This window comes from Coregonus clupeaformis, chromosome 13, assembly GCF_020615455.1.
Source record: "Coregonus clupeaformis isolate EN_2021a chromosome 13, ASM2061545v1, whole genome shotgun sequence".
Classification (NCBI taxonomy): domain Eukaryota; kingdom Metazoa; phylum Chordata; class Actinopteri; order Salmoniformes; family Salmonidae; genus Coregonus; species Coregonus clupeaformis.
Window position 1 is genome coordinate 4,796,513 of NC_059204.1, and position 21,523 is coordinate 4,818,035.

Below are 21,523 nucleotides of genomic sequence, written 5' to 3' on the forward strand. Positions count from 1 at the left end.
GTCCACATTTGGCATGATCTTGTGGAACAGTGCCAGGAAAAAACAGAAAGCCTCGTCTTCGAGCATCCTCACAAAGCCCCCCGCCTCTCTGACAGTCGGGGCATCAAAGTTCCCAGAGTCTCTGATGGTCTGGAAACACGTTAGGTCATCCCTGTACTCGTACACAGTGTTTACAGCGCGACTGTGGAAATTCCACCGTGTTGTAGAGGCTCTGGGGAGTCTATGCGCAACCACTTCGTCAAGCACGGTGGTTCGCTTGGGAGACCTGGAGAAGAAAGCAGAAAATCCTGCAAGGTCGGAAAAGAAAGTGCCGATCCTGGGGATGCGTGAAGTAGCCTGCTGCTTGATGAGGTTCAGCTGATGTGCATAGCAGTGGACGTAGTGCGCATTTTCGTACACATCCACTATTTTACGCTGCACTCCGCCGGTGGCTCCCCTCATCACACTTGCTCCGTCGTAAGCCTGGGCAATAAGTTTGGCCTTTTGTCCATGTGAGAGTATGGTGCTGAGCCTCTCCAGCAGCGCTGTAGCGATGGTGTCGGCGGTTGCGTTCTCGATCAAAATGAACTCGAAAAAACGCTCTTGGACGTTACTTTTAGCATCGATGTAGCGTATCACAAGCACCAACTGGCAGTGGGTGGAAACGTCAGTCGTCTCGTCAGCTTGAATGGCGATAAAATCAGCACTCTTTACTTCCTCCAGGATGTAATCCTTAAGCACTGACAGCATACAGTCCAACAGCTCGTTCTGTATCGTCTTTGACGTGCCCTTAAAAATGGTAGCTGTCTTCAGGTGCTCCTCCAGCACACTGTCGAGGGAGGCAACAAAATCCACTAAGCCCGGAAAATGCCGGGGTTGTCCGAGAGTCAGTCTCCTCGTGCCCACGCAAGGCCAACTCAAAAGCCCCACAGAACTTCACACAATCGATAATTTTGGATAGAATGTGCCTGTTTTTATCCACCTCCTCATTGTGTTTCCTCACCGCAATCCTGTGGCCGTCATCCAGCTGCGTAGCAATGTTCACCCTTCCTAATACAGCTAGCTTTACAGAGTTGTCCATGTGTGCCCTGGTGTTCTCATGTTTCTTTACCTTCTCTGACAGGTGCTTCATATCCCTCACTCCGGTACCTGTCCATGCTGAATCTGACCCCGTCGTTTTAAAAAGCAAGCACGGAAAGCAAAATAAAGCATTAGCATCAGTGCACCCAGCTAGCCAAGCCTTCCTGGTGTACCAGCTACGGGAGAAGCCGCGCATATGCTGCTTCCCTTTCTCGCTAGCCTGCTGTCTGATTGAGAGGTCAGGTTGATCTGGGCCCAGCTCTTTCACCCGAACTTTCTCTGACAAAGTTCTCCTCTCAAACGGATCTTGGAGGAGAGATTTCACCGAGTTAGGGTTGGGTCTTGGAGGAGTAACGTTTGCGCTCGCCATTGTCGTCTAGTAAAAATGGCGCCACTGGAGCCCGGTCCTTATTTTATCAGGGGGCGAGCTTGGGGCGATAAAATAATCGCCCTCCTTGGATTCGATTTAAGATCGCTGATTGGCTACATTTTATGTCATACATTCATATCTTAAATTAGCAATTGGCTTAACTGCTACGTAGACCCGCCTCCTCGGGGCACTTTCTGTATCGCCCAGAGCTGACGAGGCGTTTGACAAGCAGAGGAAAAGTTGCGAATATGATTTTCTATCATATCTTACACATATTACTGTGTGCATTCCATATTTCAAACACACAAATATTGACATACTGATGTTTTTATTATTATTATTATTTTTTTTTTTATTATTATTTTTTTTTAAATTATTTTATTTAAGGGGGCGGCGCCCTAGCGCCCTCTATCGGCCAGCCGCCACTGCTCTAGAGGGAGTTTCCATAGACCAGTAATGTCCTTTCAAATCCATGACGGGAAGTGAACAAGTGCACACTTCGGGAGAAAGGAGCGCTAATTGGGACGCCGCCGTAGTCCCTCGCTCCATTGGTTTATTCCAGTCTATTTCTTCTTATTCATCATTCGTATCTGTTGCACATCGTAGTCACGCGTGTGGGACAGAGTGCAACCAACAATTTTCAATTCAGGGATTTGATTTCTTACCAATTCTCATCCATTGCATATATCCGACATGACCAATACCCTATTGAAGACATTTCCCACATAATGTTTTCAGACTGAGGCCACCTCGTAGGCAAATAAGCCTGCATAATAAGATTTGCACTTGGATGTTGGGTTCAAAGGATCTCAGCTTTGTTTCCCACGGCGAAATTGCATACTCATCGCACGTGAAATAATGTACAGTAGCGTATTTAAGTGTGTGTGGGGGAGACACCGACGCCGCGCATGCTCAGCCTCCTGCTCCTCGTAGGCTCCTCCCTGGCGTGCGCGTGAGGAGAGAGGAGACAGTGAACCGCAAGCGGTTCAGAGGGGGGGTGCGTCGCACAGGCAGGACCGAGGAGGAATCACAACAGCCCCGGCCGGGACTGCCAGACCCGACTCGCTGGATCCCCGGAGGAACGGAGAGAACACGTCGCCCAAGGGAGAGGAGCTCTGTTCAGGTAACAGTGGAAAACAACACAGCCTCAATCGCATTAGGGACCTCAGGTGCCGCTGTTGTAATCCGCGCAATACGCGTTGATGGCTGTGTGGAAAAGTGGGGATGGGGAGACCGCGACTGTGGTTTGAAGGAAAATACAGTATGCTAGGCATGCGAGCTGCTGTCGCGGCTTGTGTTGTCCTCAAAGCACGGGAGATAAGCGAGACATGATCCCAATTATGCCTCGCTGTTCCACATTCCGTGCATGAAGCGTTCAGCTCGAGGGGGTGATTTGACCGGTCGCGTGCTGTGGGCTTCCGCGCGCGATGTGGTTACCAGCCAGGGTTTGCTCTGTCCACAATAGGCGACAGAATAACAACATATTATCCCACCAGAGAATAGCCTACCACTGTAGTTGAAGTAGCCTACTGCAACCGTGATTTCTAGCTACAATTAGCTATTGCTGCTATAAAACCCTATTTTCTTATTTATGCCATCCAGCAGGGCTCGCACCGGAGTGGCGCTTATTTGATAATCGAGTTATTTCAGAAGAATGCATTGCTAGTTTGCTCCTCCTGAGATGCGCTGAGCAAGTTGGGAATTGTCGAGTTTTGAGACCAACACCCACGCGCATCCCGTCGTCTCCCATAGCTACCAGAAGCAGCTACTCCCAAATAATACACTTATTGTTATCATTTTAACGGTCTACACCTAAAATCTTTAACCTGAACAGTTACATACATACTTGAGTAAATGCCCTACTGTTATAGGCAGATTTATATCAATGTCCAGATAGATCTAGTGCAAAACACCAACAGTCCATTGAAGAGTAAGACATATCTACTATAGGCCTGACTGCCTTAAATTGTCAAATGCTAGCCATTTGTCAAACCATATGTTATCTGACAGATGTTGAATAACATACAACTCTTGTTGCTGATTCTTAAATGTAGGTCTATGTGAAACCATATACTGGATGATAATTCTCTAAGTAGCTGATCTTTCCAATAATGCACTCTTTTACTGATGAATCATAGGCAAGCCTTTTAGTTATAGCCAATTATGATGCCTTAGTTACAAGGTAAGCCTATGGCTGGTGGTTTAGGAGTGACTGTTGAGGATGATGAAACAGAATGTTCAGATATACATGTATTGTGTAGAGCAGAAATTATTGTCTTTCAGATAGAAATGGGGAACCATGTCGGCCCGATTCATTCTTTTACTATCTGCAACCTTCAGAACATTTAACATCACTGAATACACCCCTGGTGTCAGATGCATGGATTGGCCAGCTACTGGCTGGCTAAAGGATACTGCAGAGAGGAAGAATGGATGGCATGATGCTGCTGGCTGGGATAGCCCTCCTCATAACACATTCAGGGAGAGGGAGGGGGCGAGGGGGAAGGCCCTGCCTGCCTGTGGTGCACCCCTCCATCAGCCAACCAGTGCAGATATCCTCTTTTTCTGTTTTTTTTTTATTTCTCTCTGCGCTACCACACAGTCAGAGAGATGAAGTGAGGGGAATCGCTCTGTCTTTCTTTCGCTACCACACCAACAAAGAAAGAGGAGGATCTGTCTCTCTCTCTCTCTCTCGCCTTTTTGTCTTTCTCTGCCCTACCACACCAACAAAGAAAGAGGAGGATCTGTCTCTCTCTCTCTCTCTCGCCTTTTTGTCTTTCTCTGCCCTACCACACCAACAAAGAAAGAGGAGGATCTATCTCTCTGTCTCTTCTTATTGTCCTTCTATGCACTACCACATCACCAGACAGATGGAAAGAGAGATGTCCCTCTTTCTATCTCTCTGTACATTACTACACCACCAAAGAGAAAAAGGGGATCTCCGCTCCCATTTCTCTCTCTCTATGTCCCACCCCTCTGTCTCTGTGTGTGTGTGCGTATTACTGTTCCTCCAGATCCATTGGTGTAATCAGTCTGTCATCAAAGCAAACTCAATCAGTCCTCATCCCCCAGACAATCACTCTCTCCTTGTCCTATCAGTATGTGTCCCAAATGGCACCCTATTATGTAGGGAATAGGGTGCCATTTGGGACACAGTCTGCTGCAGCTAGACGTCTGAATTGCGTTAGGATATTATTTGATGTTCTAGTAGTTACTGATTTTGTATTTACATTTTAGTAATCTAGCAGACGCTCTTATCCAGAGCGACTTACAGTTAGTGAGTGCATACATTTTCGTACTAGCCCCCCGTGGGGAACGAACCCACAACCCTGGCGTTGCAAGCGCCATGCTCTACCAACTGAGCTACAGGGGACTAAAGAAGTTTATTGTAAAATCCAGATTTCCAAACTGACATGGAAATGTATTGTATGTCAGTTTATAGTCAGCATTTAATATCAAAATTCTGAATGATTGACTATACAACTAGAAATATCAAGCGCATGGGACTATCTGCAAAAAGATGAATCTGAGATAATTGGCTTTAAAGTTCAGAGCCCTCATGGGTTTAAATGGTGTCAGCAATTGTTTTATTCTTGTATTCTCTTTAATTTAACAACATGATTTGGAGTATTTAGACTACTATGGAAGAGAACATTGAAAAGGACAAGGCTATGTCAATAACTACATTTTGACAAAAATGCAGATAGAACCTTATAGTCCCAAGCACTCGATATGTCATCATCAACATTTCCAAAACTGAGATAGAACTATATGGTTCTTCGTTTGCAAAAACAAGATGTGTTTCTGTATGAAGAGTATTATAGTATAGGCCTAGTCCAGTTTGGAGTGATTATGCTTTTTTTTTTTTCATGTAGTTCTAAATCTGTTCTAAAGTTGTTGAAACTGGTGATGTATATTCTGGTACAGAGAATACGCTTGTGGGCTAGCAGACTAAAGGGGTTCATTGTAGCTCGGCTATGTAAGGGACATCGCTGCATGGTCTGTATCTTTATTACAAGGATATGATTCCATAATATTACTGGGAAACCAGTAACTTACCTCTTATAATCTCATTTCATTCTCATAATAGTCTCACCATGCAGGTGGTCATCACTGAGGGGAGAGGAAGTAGTAGGGATGGCACTCTCTGACCTTAGAGATGTTGACCAGTTCTCCAGTACTGCTGGTATGCATTTGATTTCAGCCAACAGATAAGTGTGATGGATTTGAATAATAATGCATGTAGAGGAGCTTCCAGTCTTGACCAAAATATCACAGATGATATGTTGTGGTGTTGGAGACTATCTTGCTCTTGAAGTAAGCCTAGACGTGGAGAGGGACGAGTGTGAAGGAGAGAGGGATTTGATGTCTCTCGACTCTTTGCACTATAGGTGACTGTGCCAATATTGTCCGATATACAGTACCAGTCAAAAGTTTGGACACACCTACTCATTCAAGGGTTTTCCTTTATTTTTACTATTTTCTACATTGGAGAATAATAGTGAAGACATCAAAACTATGAAAAAACACATATGGAATCATGTAGTAACCAAAAAAGTGTTAAACAAATATATTTTAGATTCTTCAAAGTAGCCACCCTTTGCCTTGATGACAGCTTTGCACACTCTTGGCATTCTCTCAACCAGCTTCATGAGGAATGCTTATCCAACAGTCTTGAAGGAGTTCCCACATATGCTGAGCACTTGTTGGCTGCTTTTCCTTCACTCTGCAGTCCAACTCATCCCAAACCATCTCAATTGGGTTGAGGTCGGGTGATTGTGGAGGCCAGGTCATCTGATGCAGCACTCCATCACTCTCCTTGGTCAAATAGCCCTTACACAGCCTGGAGGTATGTTTTGGGTCATTGTCCTGTTGAAAAACAAATGATAGTCCCACTAAGCGCAAACCAGATGGGATGGCGTATCGCTGCAGAATGCTGTGGTAGCCATGCTGGTTAACTGTGCCTTGAATTCTAAATAAATCACTGACAGTGTCACCAGCAAAGCACCATCACACCTCCTCCTCCGTGCTTCATGGTGGGAACCACACATGCGGAGATCATCCGTTCACCTACTCTGCGTCTCACAAAGACATGGCGGTTGGAACCAAAAATCTCACATTTGGACTCCAAATGTCCATTGCTTGTGTTTCTTGGCCCAAGCAAGTTGGCCCAGTTTCATCATAGCGCTTGATGGTTTTTGCGACTGCACTTGAAGAAACTTTCAAAGTTCTTGACATTTTCCGTATTGACTGACCTTCATGTCTTAAAGTAATGATGGACTGTCATGTCTCTTTGCTTATTTTAGCTGGTCTTGCCATAATATGGACTTGGTCTTTTACCAAATAGGGCTATCTTCTGTATACTTCTGTAAAGTATCATCCAACCCATCAGGTATCTTACTCCACCATGCCATGTCTTGAAATATGCAGACAGACGGATTCAAAGTACATTGACATTGTAATACTTCTGACAGCCAACTTTCTAACTCCACCCATAACTTTTGGACTTTATAACATTCCCAGAAGGCATGGATTATTGAGTCATTGTTAGTTTTACACTTAAGACATGACTCTGCTGTTGTGCTGTAGAATTTGTGAATTTTGTCTCTTGTACAGTTGGGGAAAAAAGTATTTAGTCAGCCACCAATTGTGCAAGTTCTCCCACTTAAAAAGATGAGAGAGGCCTGTAATTTTCATCATAGGTACACGTCAACTATGACAGACAAAATGAGGAAAAAAAATCCAGAAAATCACATTGTAGGGTTTTTAATGAATTTATTTGCAAATTATGGTGGAAAATAAGTATTTGGTCAATAACAAAAGTTTCTCAATACTTTGTTATATACCCTTTGTTGGCAATGACACAGGTCAAATGTTTTCTGTAAGTCTTCACAAGGTTTTCACACACTGTTGCTGGTATTTTGGCCCATTCCTCCATGCAGATCTCCTCTAGAGCAGTGATGTTTTGGGGCTGTCGCTGGGCAACACAGACTTTCAACTCCCTCCAAAGATTTTCTATGGGGTTGAGATCTGGAGACTGGCTAGGCCACTCCAGGACCTTGAAATGCTTCTTACGAAGCCACTCCTTCGTTGCCCGGGCGGTGTGTTTGGGATCATTGTCATGCTGAAAGACCCAGCCACGTTTCATCTTCAATGCCCTTGCTGATGGAAGGAGGTTTTCACTCAAAATCTCACGATACATGGCCCCATTCATTCTTTCCTTTACACGGATCAGTCGTCCTGGTCCCTTTGCAGGAAAAACTGCCCCAAAGCATGATGTTTCCACCCCCATGCTTCACAGTAGGTATGGTGTTCTTTGGATGCAACTCAGCATTCTTTGTCCTCCAAACACGACGAGTTGAGTTTTTACCAAAAAGTTATATTTTGGTTTCATCTGACCATATGACATTAATCCTCTTCTGGATCATCCAAATGCACTCTAGCAAACTTCAGATGGGCCTGGACATGTACTGGCTTAAGCAGGGGGACACGTCTGGCAATGCAGGATTTGAGTCCCTGGCGGCGTAGTGTGTTACTGATGGTAGGCTTTGTTACTTTGGTCCCAGCTCTCTGCAGGTCATTCACTAGGTCCCCCCGTGTGGTTCTGGGATTTTTGCTCACCGTTCTTGTGATCATTTTGACCCCACGGGGTGATATCTTGCGTGGAGCCCCAGATCGAGGGAGATTATCAGTGGTGTTGTATGTCTTCCATTTCCTAATAATTGCTCCCACAGTTGATTTCTTCAAACCAAGCTGCTTACCTATTGCAGATTCAGTCTTCCCAGCCTGGTGCAGGTCTACAATTTTGTTTCTGGTGTCCTTTGACAGCTCTTTGGTCTTGGCCATAGTGGAGTTTGGAGTGTGACTGTTTGAGGTTGTGGACAGGTGTCTTTTATACTGATAACAAGTTCAAACAGGTGCCATTAATACAGGTAACGAGTGGAGGACAGAGGAGCCTCTTAAAGAAGAAGTTACAGGTCTGTGAGAGCCAGAAATCTTGCTTGTTTGTAGTTGACCAAATACTTATTTTCCACCATAATTTGCAAATAAATTCATTAAAAATCCTACAATGTGATTTTCTGGAGAGAAAAAAATCTCAATTTGTCTGTCATAGTTGACATGTACCTATGATGAAAATTACAGGCCTCTCTCATCTTTTTAAGTGGGAGAACTTGCACAATTGGTGGCTGACTAAATACTTTTTCCCCCCACTGTATAATACAATCTATACATTCGTTTATACTGGGTTAAGCGTACATTTTAGTGAACTGTAATTTCATTAGTTATGTTCCAACATTCCCTCCGTCTTGTGCCAATATGCGTTCTTTTTAAGTCTTGGTTCCAATAGTTTATATTTTGTTCAAAGAGGTTGTCAGTTGGATAAGCTCTCTGCAAGGGTTCGTATAGCTTACCTATCATATGAATATCCTTTTCTGACTGAAATAGGATTCTGTCAAGATTGCTCTGATGTCCAAAAGATTTCAAATCAAAATTGTGATATAAAACTTTTCAGTTGCATGTATTTGAAAATAAGATTAAAACCACCCTCAGACATAAGAATATGTAAAACGTTCCTTTTTATTCTAGGAGTTTTGTTTGCCCATATCTGCCCTGTTATGACTGAGTATACTTTTTTTAAAGAATGTCTTCGGTGGGGTAATTGGTCTTACCTAGAATAAGTATTAAAACTTTGGGAGCCATGCCATTCTGAAGAGATTTATTCTACCTGTTAGATTTATGGGAAGATTTGTTCCATCGGTCTGCTGTCATATTGTTGTGTAATGGGATAGTGTTATCTTCATATATTTGTTGTCACTTATTAAGCATCCTAAATATTTGATATTTTTTGTGCTCCACTTAAAGAATTGCTGTAGATCAGGAGTTATTCTGTTTCTTATTCTTATTGCCATTATTTTGTTTTTTTTCCACGTTAATTATATGTCCTGAGATTTTAGAGTATTCTGAAAAATATTTTTAGCAATATTGTTTCAATATTGGTCAGGTATATCAGGAGATTGTCTGCAAATAAGTTTAGTTTATATTCATGTTCACCAATACTGATACCTGTTACGTTTGGGCCCTGTCTAATTCTTTCTGCAAGCGGTTCAATTGCACCTGAACATTTCCAATTATGACATTTATATAAAACCTGTCGATTAATTAATTGATTAAGTTGCAATGTTTAATGCAATTGAAAGGTAAGCTAACTTGAAAATGCTTCAGATGACGGTGTCACTCAGAACGCAGACAGGCAGGTGTCTGGGACATGTTCCTATAGGATCAGAAGAGACTGATCTGAGCATTCATAATAGCAGGATCTAACCCTACTTGAATCATTTTATAGTCTCATTTAAGGAATAAATAAATGTCCACAAGTAATTGGGGATTCAAATATATTTGTTAAGGTGACTAGACCTCTAATTCACACACAGAACTAGAAAATATTTCCTGAAGAAAATGTGTGTGCTTGCTTTAGTTGTCTAAAAGTATTTTATGGTAGTGGAAGAACTAAGCAAATTAATGACCTGCTCCATTAGAAGTGTCTGCCAAGACTTTGTAGGCTATCCAGTAAGACAAACACTTGTTACAATAGTTTACAAAGTAAATATAATGGTAATTATGTTAATATTGTTAAATAGAAACATGTTTCGTATGTCTAACATTAGCCTATAGACCTCTTATTCAGATTCATCAACTTCTCTCCAATCAATTACATTTAGGCATTAGGCCTATTAGCTGTTGATTGCAGCTGAACCATATACATGACCGTGTAAGTTCTTGAACCTTATATCCGAGCTCCAGCCATCTACCCATTTGTGCTCGTGTAGTGTGGGAGAGAGTGGGCGTGTGTGCCAGCATGGTTTTTTTTCCGCTGCAGTCACGATGGAGACTCCTCTGCACCATCTGTGTCACATTACGCCTCCAACTGCAACCTCATCATTTCACCAGGTATTCAGCTGATAAATGTAATCAGTGAGTTTGAATTTAATCAGTTGCCTTATCAATATTTGGGGTAGGCTATTTATTTCATTATGTCAATATCAAATGTCGGGTTTATCCATCAGGTGAATAGGCTGTTGATGGTGATGGTCTCCATGTGAAGTAGATTTTTACCGGATGAGAACACCTCTGAGGAACACCTACGTGAGAATGCTATTCATCGACTACAGCTCAGCATTCAACACCATAGTGCCCTCAAAGCTCATCACTAAGCTAAGGATCCTGGGACTAAACACCTCCCTCTGCAACTGGATCCTGGACTTCCTGACGGGTCGCCCCCAGGTGGTAAGGGTAGGTAACAACACATCTGCCACACTGATCCTCAACACGGGGGCCCCTCAGGGGTGCGTGCTCAGTCCCCTCCTGTACTCCCTGTTCACCCATGACTGCATGGCCAGGCACGACTCCAACACCATCATTAAGTTTGCAGACGACACAACAGTCGTAGGCCTGATCACCGACAACGATGAGACAGCCTATAGGGAGGAGGTCAGAGACCTGGCCGTGTGGTGCCAGGATAACAACCTCTCCCTCAACGTGACCAAGACCAAGGAGATGATTGTGGACTACAGGGAAAAAAAAGAGGACTGAGCACGGGGCTGTAGTGGAACAGGTTGAGAGCTTCAAGTTCCTTGGTGTCCACATCACCAACAAACTATCATGGTCCAAACACACCAAGACAGTCGTGAAGAGGGCACGACAAAGCCTATTCCCCCTCAGGAGACTGAAAAGATTTGGCATGGGTCCTCAGATCCTCAAAGAATTCTACAGCTGCACCATCGAGAGCATCCTGACTCGTTGCATCACCGCCTGGTATGGCAACTGCTCGGCCTCCGACCGCAAGGCACTACAGAGGGTAGTGCATACGGCCCAGTACATCACTGGGGCCAAGCTTCCTGCCATCCAGGACCTCTATACCAGGCGGTGTCAGAGGAAGGCCCTCAAAATTGTCAAAGACTTCAGCCACCCTAGTCATAGACTGTTCTCTCTGCTACCGCACGGCAAGTGGTACCGGAGTGCCAAGTCTAGGTCCAAAATACTTCTCAACAGCTTCTAACCAAGACATAAGACTACTGAACAGCTAATCATGGCTACCCGGACTATTTGCATTTCCATCTTTTTACGCTGCTACTACTCTGTTAATTATCTATGCATAGTCACTTTAACTCTACCCACATGTACATATTACTTCAACTACCTCAACTAGCCGGTGCCCCCGCACATTGACTCTGCACCGGTACCCCCCTGTATATATAGCCTCCCTACTGTTATTTTATTTTACTTCTGCTCTTTTTTTCTCAACACTTTTTTGTTGTTGTTTTATTTAACTTTTTTATTAAAAAATAAATGCACTGTTGGTTAAGGGCTGTAAGTAAGCATTTCACTGTAATGTCTGCACCTGTTGTATTCGGCGCATGTGGCCAATGACATTTGATTTGATTTGTGAAAAAAAGCAAAGTTCATAAAAACATAATTGTGAGTAAGCCTAGACAAGTGTTTTCCAAAGGTCTGTATACTGTAGATCAGGATCCATATTTATCAGGCGTCTCAGAGTAGGAGTGCTGATCTAGGATCAGGTTCCCCCTGTGCATGTGGTCTTAATTATTGTGATATAAAAGCCAAAACTGACCCTGAATCAGCACTCTCACTCTGAGACGCTTGATGAATATGGCTATTAGAAAGGTTCACAGCTCTGAGAGCGTAAGCCCTATGAGTCCGAAGGCTGTGGGTGCATCCCAAATGGCTCCCTGTTCCCTATATAGTGTACTTCTCTTAACCAGAGCCCATAGGGACTCTATAGAGATGCACTCTGTGAGTCCATATCAATAAATGGAGGGAAGCAGAGTGTGGACATGAATCATTCACTGGTTTAACGGTCGGATCTTGGAGTTGGGAGCTTTGATTGACAGCTCAGGTGTTGTGCAGCTTATTCAGCAATGTAGGCCCTATTCCTTTTACTGCCTTCAGTTATTACCTAGGCTGGGTTACTACTACATACACTGCCTTCAGTTATTACCTAGGCTGGGTTACTACTACATAAACTGCCTTCGGTTATTACCTAGGCTGGGTTACTACTACATACTGCCTTCAGTTATTACCTAGGCTGGGTTACTACTACATACACTGCCTTCAGTTATTACCTAGGCTGGGTTACTAGTACATACACTGCCTTCAGTTATTACCTAGGCTGGGTTACTACTACATACACTGCCTTCAGTTATTACCTAGGCTGGGTTACTACTACATACACTGCCTTCAGTTATTACCTAGGCTGGGTTACTACTACATACACTGCCTTCGGTTATTACCTAGGCTGGGTTACTACTACATACACTGCCTTCAGTTATTACCTAGGCTGGGTTACTACTACATACACTGCCTTCAGTTATTACCTAGGCTGGGTTACTACTACATACACTGCCTTCGGTTATTACCTAGGCTGGGTTACTACTACATAAACAGCCTTCAGTTATTACCTAGGCTGGGTTACTAGTACATACACTGCCTTCAGTTATTACCTAGGCTGGGTTACTAGTACATACACTGCCTTCAGTTCTTACCTAGGCTGGGTTACTACTACATACACTGCCTTCGGTTATTACCTAGGCTGGGTTACTACTACATAAACTGCCTTCGGTTATTACCTAGGCTGGGTTACTACTACATAAACAGCCTTCAGTTATTACCTAGGCTGGGTTACTACTACATACACTGCCTTCAGTTATTACCTAGGCTGGGTTACAAGTACATACACTGCCTTCGGTTATTACCTAGGCTGGGTTACTACTACATACACTGCCTTCAAAAATTATTCATTCGCCCTGACTTATTCCACATTTAGAACAGCCTGAATTAAAAATGGATTACATATATTTTTTTTCACCAATATATACACAATACCCCATAATGACAAAGTGAAGACATGATTTTAGTCATTTTTGCAAATGTATTGAAAATGAAATGCATCAATATCTAATTTACGTAAGAATTCACACCCCTGAGTCAATACTTTGTAGAAGCACCTTTGGCAGCGATTACAGCTGTGAGTCTTTCTGGGTAAGTCTCTTAGAGCTTTGCATTTGTATTTATTTAATGACCCCCATTAGCTGCTGCTACATTTCCACATTTTGTTACGTCACATCCTTATTCTAAAATCTACACACAATACCCCATAATGACCAAGCAAAAACAGGTTTTTAGAAAATTCTGCAAAAAAATTAAATGAATAATAACTGAAATATCACATTTACATAAGTATTCAGACCCTTTCCTCAGTACTTTGTTGAAGTACCTTTTGGCAGTGATTACAGCCTCAAGTCTTTTTGGGTCTGACGCTAAAAGCTTGGTACACCTGTATTTGGGGAGTTTCTCCCATTCTTCTCTGCAGATCCTCTCAAGCTCTGTCAGGTTGGATGGGGAGCGTCGCTGCACAGCTATTTTCAGGTCTCTCCAGAGATGTTCGATTGGGTTCAAGTCCAGGCTCTGGCTGGGCCACTCAAGGACATTCAGAAGCCACTCCTGCGTTGTATTGGCTGTGTGCTTAGGGTCGTTGTCCTGTTGGAAGGTGAACCTTCGCCCCAGTCTGAGGTCATGAGCGCTCTGGAGCAGGTTTTAATCAAGGATCTCTGTACTTTGCTCTGTTCATCTTTGCCTCGATCCTGACTAGTCTCCTAGTCCCTGCCGCTGAAAAACATCCTCACAGCATGATGCTGACACCACCATGCTTCACCGTAGGGATGGTGCCAGGTTTCCTCCAGATGTGACGCTTGGTATTCAGGCCAAAGAGTTCAATCCTGGTTTCATCAGACCAGAGAATCTTGATTTTCATTATCTGAGAGATTTGCCTTTTGGCAAACTCCAAGCGGGCTGTCATGTGCCTTTTTACTGAGGAGTGGCTTCCGTCTTGCCACTCTACCATAAAGGCCTGATTGGTGGAGTGCTGCAGAGATGGTTGTCCTTCTGGAAGGTTCTCCCATCTCCACAGGAAATCTGGAGCTCTGTCAGAGTGACCATCGGGTTCTTGGTCACCTCCCTGACCAAGGCCCTTCTCCCCCGATTGCTCAGTTTGGCCGGGCGGCCAGCTCTAGGAAGAGCCTTGGTGGTTCCAAACTTCTTCCATTTAAGAATGATGGAGGCCACTGTGTTCTTGGGGACCTTCAATGTTGCAGAAATTCTTTGGTATCCTTCCCCAGATCAGTACCTCAACACAATCCTTTCTCTGAGCTCTACGGACAATTCCTTCGACCTCATGGCTTGGTTTTTGCTCTGACATGCACTGTCAACTGTATGTACAATTTTAAATATTACATGACATTACATTTCATAACACTTTACCAAATACATTTAGTGCGTTCCCTCAGGCCATTACACCACTATCACATATTTACAATACAACATCCATGTGTACGTGTGTAGAGTGCATGTCTTATCGTGTCTGTGTGTGTGTCTCTACACAGTCCTCGCTGTTCCGTAAGGTGTATTTATATCTGATTCTATTGCTTGCATCAGTTTCCTGATGTGGAATAGAGTTCCATGTAGTCATGGCTCTATGTAGTACTGTGTGCCTCCCATAGTCTGTTCTTGACATGGGGATTGTGAAGATACCTTTTGTGGCATGTCTTTTGGGGTATGCATGGGTGTTTGAGCTGTGTGCTAGTAGTTTAAACAGACACCTCGGTGCATTCAGCATGTCAACACTTCTTACAAAACAAGTAGTGATGAAGTCAATCTCTCCTCCACTTTGAGCCATGAGAGATTTACATGCATATTATTAATGTTAACTCTCCGTGTACATTTAAGGGCCAGCCGTGCTGCCCTGTTCTGAACCAATTGTAATTTTCTCTTTGTGGCACCTGACCACACGACTGAACAGTAGTCCAGGTGCGACAAAACTAGAGCCTGTAGGATCTGAGTTGTTGATAATGTTGTTAAAAAGGCAGAGCAGCACTTTATTATGGACAGACTTCTCCCCATATTAGCTACTGTTGTATCAACATGTTTTGACCATGACAGTTTACAATCCACGGTTACTCCAAGCAGTTTAGTCACGTTATTTATTACAAGATGTAGTTGAGGTTTCGGGTTTAGTGAATGATTTGTCCCAAATACAATGCTTTTAGTTTTTGAAATATTTAGCTTATTCCTTGCCACACATTTTGAAACTAACTGCAGCTCTTTGTTAAGTGTTGCAGTGATTCACTCGCTGTAGTAGCTGACATGTATAGTGTTGAGTCATCTGCATACGTACAGTAGACACACTGGCTTTACTCAAGGCCAGTGGCATGTCATTAGTAAAGATTGAAAAAAGTAAAGGGTCTAGACAGCTGCCCTGGGTAATTCCTGATTCTACCTGGATTATGTTGGATAGGCTTCCATTAAAGAACACCCTCTGTGTTCTGTTAGACAGTTAACTCTTTATCCACAATATAGCAGGTGGTGTAAAGTCATAACACATACGTTTTTCCATCAGCAGACTATGATCGATAATGTCAAAAGCCGCACTGAAGTCTAATAAATCTAAGTCAAAATTGTAACTCAACCATTCAGGAACATTCACTGTCTTCTTGGTAAGCAACTCCAGTATAGATTTGACCTTGTGTTTTAGGTTATTGTCCTGCTGAAAGGGGAATTTATCTCCCAGTGTCTGGTGAAAAGCAGACTGAACCAGGTTTTCCTCTAGGATTTTGCCTGTACTTAGCTCCATTCCGTTTCTTTTTTTATCCTGAAAAATGTCCCTGTCCTTAATGATTACAAGCATAACCATAACATGATGCAGCCACTACCATGCTTGCAAATACGGAGAGTGGTACTCCGTAATATGTTTGAGGCAAATCCAATACAACACAACACTTTGTATTCAGGACAAAAGGTTAATTGCTTTGCCACATTGTTTGCAGTATTACTTTAGTGCATTGCTGCTAACAGGATGCATGTTTTGAAATATTTGTATTCTGTACAGGCTTCCTTCTTTTCACTCTGTCAATTAAGTTAGTATTGTGGAGTAACTACAATGTTGTTGATCCATCCTCAGTTTTCTTCTGTCGTAGCCATTAAACTCTAACTGTTTTAAAGTCGCCGTTGGCCTCATGGTTAAATCCCTGAGCGGTTTCCCTCCTCTCCGGCAACTGAATTAGGAAGGATGCCTGTATCTTTGTAGTGACTTGATGTATCGATACACCATCCAAAATGTAATGAATAACTTCACCATGCTCAAAGGGATATTCAATGTCTGACTTTTTCTTACCCATCTTACAATAGGTGCCTTTCTTTGCGAGGCATTGGAAAACCTCCCTGGTCTTTGTGGTTGAATCTGTGTTTGAAATTCACTGCTCGACTGAGGGATCTTACAGATACTTGTATGTGTGGGGTACAGAGATGAAGTAGTCATTCAAAAATCTAATTTTAAAACTATTATTGCACACCGAGTGAGTCTATGCAATTTATACTGAACAAAAATATAACGCAACATTTAAAGTGTTGGTCCCATGTTTCATGAGCTGAAATAAAAGATCCCAGAAATGTTCCATACTCACAAAAAGCTTATTTCTCTCAAATATTCTGCACAAATTTGTTTACATCCCTGTTAGTGATTATTTCTCCTATGCCAAGATAATCCATCCACCTGACAGGTGTGGCATATGAAGAAGCTGATTAAACAGCATGATCATTAAAAAGGTGCACCTTGTGCTGGGGACAATAAAATGCCACTTTGTCACAACACAAAATGCCACAGATGTCTCAAGTTTTGAGGGAGCATGTCTGCGTGTAACCTCGCCAGCCCAGGACCTCCACATCCGGCTTCTTCACCTGTAGGATTGTCTGAGACCAGCCACCCGGAAAAGCTGATGAAACTCAGGATTATTTCTGTCTGTAAAAAAAGCCCTTTTGTGGGGAAAAACTCATTTTGATTGGCTGGGCCTGGCTCCCCAGTGGGAGGGCCACGCTTCCAAGTGGGTGGGCCTTTGCCCTCCCAGGCCTGCCCATGGCTGCACCCCTGCCCAGTCATGTGAAATCCATAGATTAATTAATTAATTTTAATTTACTGATTTCCTTATATGAACTGTAACTTAGTAAAATCTTTGACATTTTTGCTTGTAGTGTTTATATTTTTGTTCAGTATATGATGTAACTTGTTAAGCACATTTTTACTCCTAAACTTATTTAGGCTTGCCATAACAAAGGGGTTAAATACAGTGAGGGAAAAAAGTATTTGATCCCCTGCTGATTTTGTACGTTTGCCCACTGACATAGACATGATCAGTCTATAATTTTAATGGTAGGTTTATTTGAACAGTGAGAGACAGAATAACAACAAAGAAATCCAGAAAACCGCATGTCAAAAATGTTATAAATTGATTTGCATTTTAATGAGGGAAATAAGTATTTGACCCCTCTGCAAAACATGATTTAGTACTTGGTGGCAAACCCGTTTTTGGCAAACACAGAGGTCAGACGTTTCTTGTAGTTGGCCACCAGGTTTGCACACATTTCAGGAGGAATTTTGTCCCACTCTTTGCAGATATTCTCCAAGTCATTAAGGTTTCGAGGCTGACGTTTGGCAACTCGAACCTTCAGCTCCCTCCACAGATTTTCTATGGGATTAAGGTCTGGAGACTAGCTAGGCCACTCCAGGACCTTAATGTGCTTCTTCTTGAGCCACTCCTTTGTTGCCTTGGCCGTGTGTTTTGGGTCATTGTCATGCTGGAATACCCATCCACGACCCATTTTCAATGCCCTGGCTGAGGGAAGGAGGTTCTCACCCAAGATTTGACGGTACATGGCCCCGTCCATCGTCCCTTTGATGCGGTGAAGTTGTCCTGTCCCCTTAGCAGAAAAACACCCCCAAAGCATAATGTTTCCACCTCCATGTTTGACGGCGGGGATGGTGTTCTTGGGGTCATAGGCAGCATTCCTCCTCCTCCAAACACGGCGAGTTGAGTTGATGCCAAAGAGCTCGATTTTGGTCTCATCTGACCACAACACTTTCACCCAGTTCTCCTCTGAATCATTCAGATGTTCATTGGCAAACTTCAGACGGGCATGTATATGTGCTTTCTTGAGCAGGGGGACCTTGCGGGCGCTGCAGGATTTCAGTCCTTCACGGCGTAGTGTGTTACCAATTGTTTTCTTGGTGACTATGGTCCCAGCTGCCTTGAGATCATTGACAAGATCCTCCCGTGTAGTTCTGGGCTGATTCCTCACCGTTCTCATGATCATTGCAACTCCACGAGGTGAGATCTTGCATGGAGCCCCAGGCCGAGGGAGATTGACAGGTGTTTTGTGTTTCTTCCATTTGCGAATAATCACACCAACTGTTGTCACTTTCTCACCAAGCTGCTTGGCGATGGTCTTGTAGCCCATTCCAGCCTTGTGTAGGTCTACAATCTTGTCCCTGACATCCTTGGAGAGCTCTTTGTTCTTGGCAATGGTGGAGAGTTTGGAATCTGATTGATTGATTGCTTCTGTGGACAGGTGTCTTTTATACAGGTAACAAGCTGAGATTAGGAGCACTCCCTTTAAGAGTGTGTTCCTAATCTCAGCTCGTTACCTGTATAAAAGTCACCTGGGAGCCAGAAATCTTTCTGATTGAGAGGGGGTCAAATACTTATTTCCCTCATTAAAATGCAAATCAATTAATAACATTTTTGACATGTGTTTCTCTGGATATTTTTGTTATTATTCTGTCTCTCACTGTTCAAATAAACCTACCATAAAATTATAGACTGATAATTTCTTTGTCAGTGGGCAAACGTACAAAATCAGCAGGGGATCAAATACCTTTTTCCCTCACTGTACATATTGACTCAAGATATTTCAGCTTTTCATTTTTAATTAATTTGTAAAATGAAATATAAAAACATAATTCCACTTTGACATTTTGGGGGTATTGTGTGTAGGCCAGTGATAAAAATACATGTAATCCATTTTAAATTCAGGCTGTAACACAACAACATATGGAATAAGTCAAGGGGTGTGAATACTTTCTGAAGGCGCTGTAGGCTATAGGCAGACGTCATGTCTGTAGGCTGCTGTAGTTCAAATGTCCAAATGTCTAGCCTAGATCTGCATCAGAAAATAGGGTTGGCAGTAGGTCTAGTGTGCGTGTTACACGTGTATTTACTGTTGTATAATGTCCAGAGATCACTTCAAAATCAACATACCATAAAGCTTCTTTATTATGTAAAATATTTGGTTGATTAAGAATTGACAGTTTAACAGCCTGTATTTCCTTTGATGAAATGTTGTATTTCATTTGATGTTTTTTAATTTTTTATGAAATGTTGACTTTTTCTTAGAGGAGTAGGGTGAAATTGCCCCTAGATGCTGATCTTGGGTAAGTTTAGTATTTTCCCCACTAATGGTAAAGGTTAGGATTGGGGGATGAGAAGCTGATCCTAGATCTGTACCTAGGGTAAACTTCACCCTGGAGCGAGGTTCGAAGCTAAAAACAATAAGGATGGGGAAAAAATATACTGGATGGTCTATGTGCTTCTGTATTCAACTATCATTCTTATCGTGTCTCATTTTATCTTGCTGTTTGTGTTTCTGGATGATTTCTGGCTGATATTGAAGTGTGTGGCGTGTTTGTTCTAAAGTTTGCCTCTAAAAGGCTTCTGCCATCCAGCTTTTTCATGCTCCTGTCTAGAGCGATCTGTCTGCAGTTCAGTTCTGCCAGTGTATTCCTGGCACATTTGAGATTCAGTCGACATCAGACAGACAATGTTACGTGATTTAAAAGAGAAGTAGCCTAACTACCCTCACTTCTCCTCACACACATACACGCTCTCCTCCTCTTCCCATTCTGACCCTCCATAAGATCTCATTACATATCCTGTTCCCAAGGCAAAAGAGTGGTGTGCCTTATTTAACCTAGTTGCCATGCAGAAAATCCTTCCCGTTGATTTATTTCCCAATGGCCTTTAGTTTTTATCTTCGTAGGATTAAGCACGATAAAAAAATATAAAGAAACCAGCTGTGTAGCTAACAGTCAGCTCATTCTATATAAGCCTGTTGGAACTGTGTAGGCAATTTGGTAGTCATTTTGTTTAATCACTGGCCATTAGCAAATCAGAAGTGTCAAATGAACCTTCCTGCTTGGTCTCCAGGGTGATGGAGATTTGTTGAGTCCTTGATCTCCTGTCACATTGTATGGCGAGGTCATCAACAGCTCGTTGCTCTGTGGCTACAAGTAGAATAGCTTGTTTCCTCTATCTATCTATCTATCTATCTCTGTTCTTCTTCTTCTCCATCCCTCCCCCTCTAACTTTAGGTCTCTCGCGTTGCTCTTGCCCTGCAGGGCTCAATGTGTGCTCAAGAGGTTACTCAGTGCTTCATGTTTAAAGATACGTTTTTGTTCCTAATTGTCCATCTCCTCAAGGACTTCCCATTTGTTACTGTTTAGAACCCAACATCGACCTTTTGTAGCTGCACAGACGTTTATTTTCTGCTATTACGGACTCTTGTATCACAGTTGTATCACAACTTCTGATACAGACGTGTGTGTATTTGTCCATAGTGTAGCCTACCCAAAAGATAAAATGTAATAACATTGACACATGCTAATCTTCAAGGATATAATAGACCTGTTGGTAGGAGACTAGTTCCAGGTCACTAACAGAGCCCCGTCTCATGTGTGTGGTCCCTACAGGCTGTAGGATGTTCTCGTCAGTGAAGGCCTTTGAGGGGCAGCAGTACTCCACCCTGAAGAGGCAGTGCCTTGCCAGCGGCCTGCTGTTTGAGGACCAGCGCTTCCCAGCCGTGGATGACACCCTCTTCTACCAGGGCAACAGGATCGGACGTGTGCACTGGAAGAGACCCCGGGTGAGTGAGATTTCTGGCTATCACACTACTACTACTGCTGCTACTACTACTACTACTGCTGCTACTACTACTACTGCTGCTGCTACTACTACTACTGCTGCTGCTACTACTACTACTGCTGCTGCTACTACTACTACTGCTGCTGCTACTACTACTGCTGCTGCTACTACTACTGCTGCTGCTACTACTACTGCTGCTGCTACTACTACTGCTGCTGCTACTACTACTGCTGCTGCTACTACTACCACTGCTGCTGCTACTACTACTGCTGCT

At 43.1% G+C, this 21,523-nt stretch overlaps 1 protein-coding gene across 1 annotated transcript in view; it reads left to right on the top strand.

Annotated features, from left to right (window-relative positions):
* Nucleotides 1-2,366: 2,366 nt before the first annotated feature.
* The window catches only part of capn5b (calpain 5b), a 69,728-nt gene continuing 50,571 nt past the window's right edge, over nt 2,367-21,523 (top strand). Inside the window, exons 1-2 of the mRNA XM_045224177.1 lie at nt 2,367-2,552; nt 21,078-21,250. Coding sequence (XP_045080112.1) covers nt 21,086-21,250 — 165 coding nt within the window. The 5' untranslated portion in view covers nt 2,367-2,552; nt 21,078-21,085. The remainder of the gene's footprint in view (nt 2,553-21,077; nt 21,251-21,523) is intronic.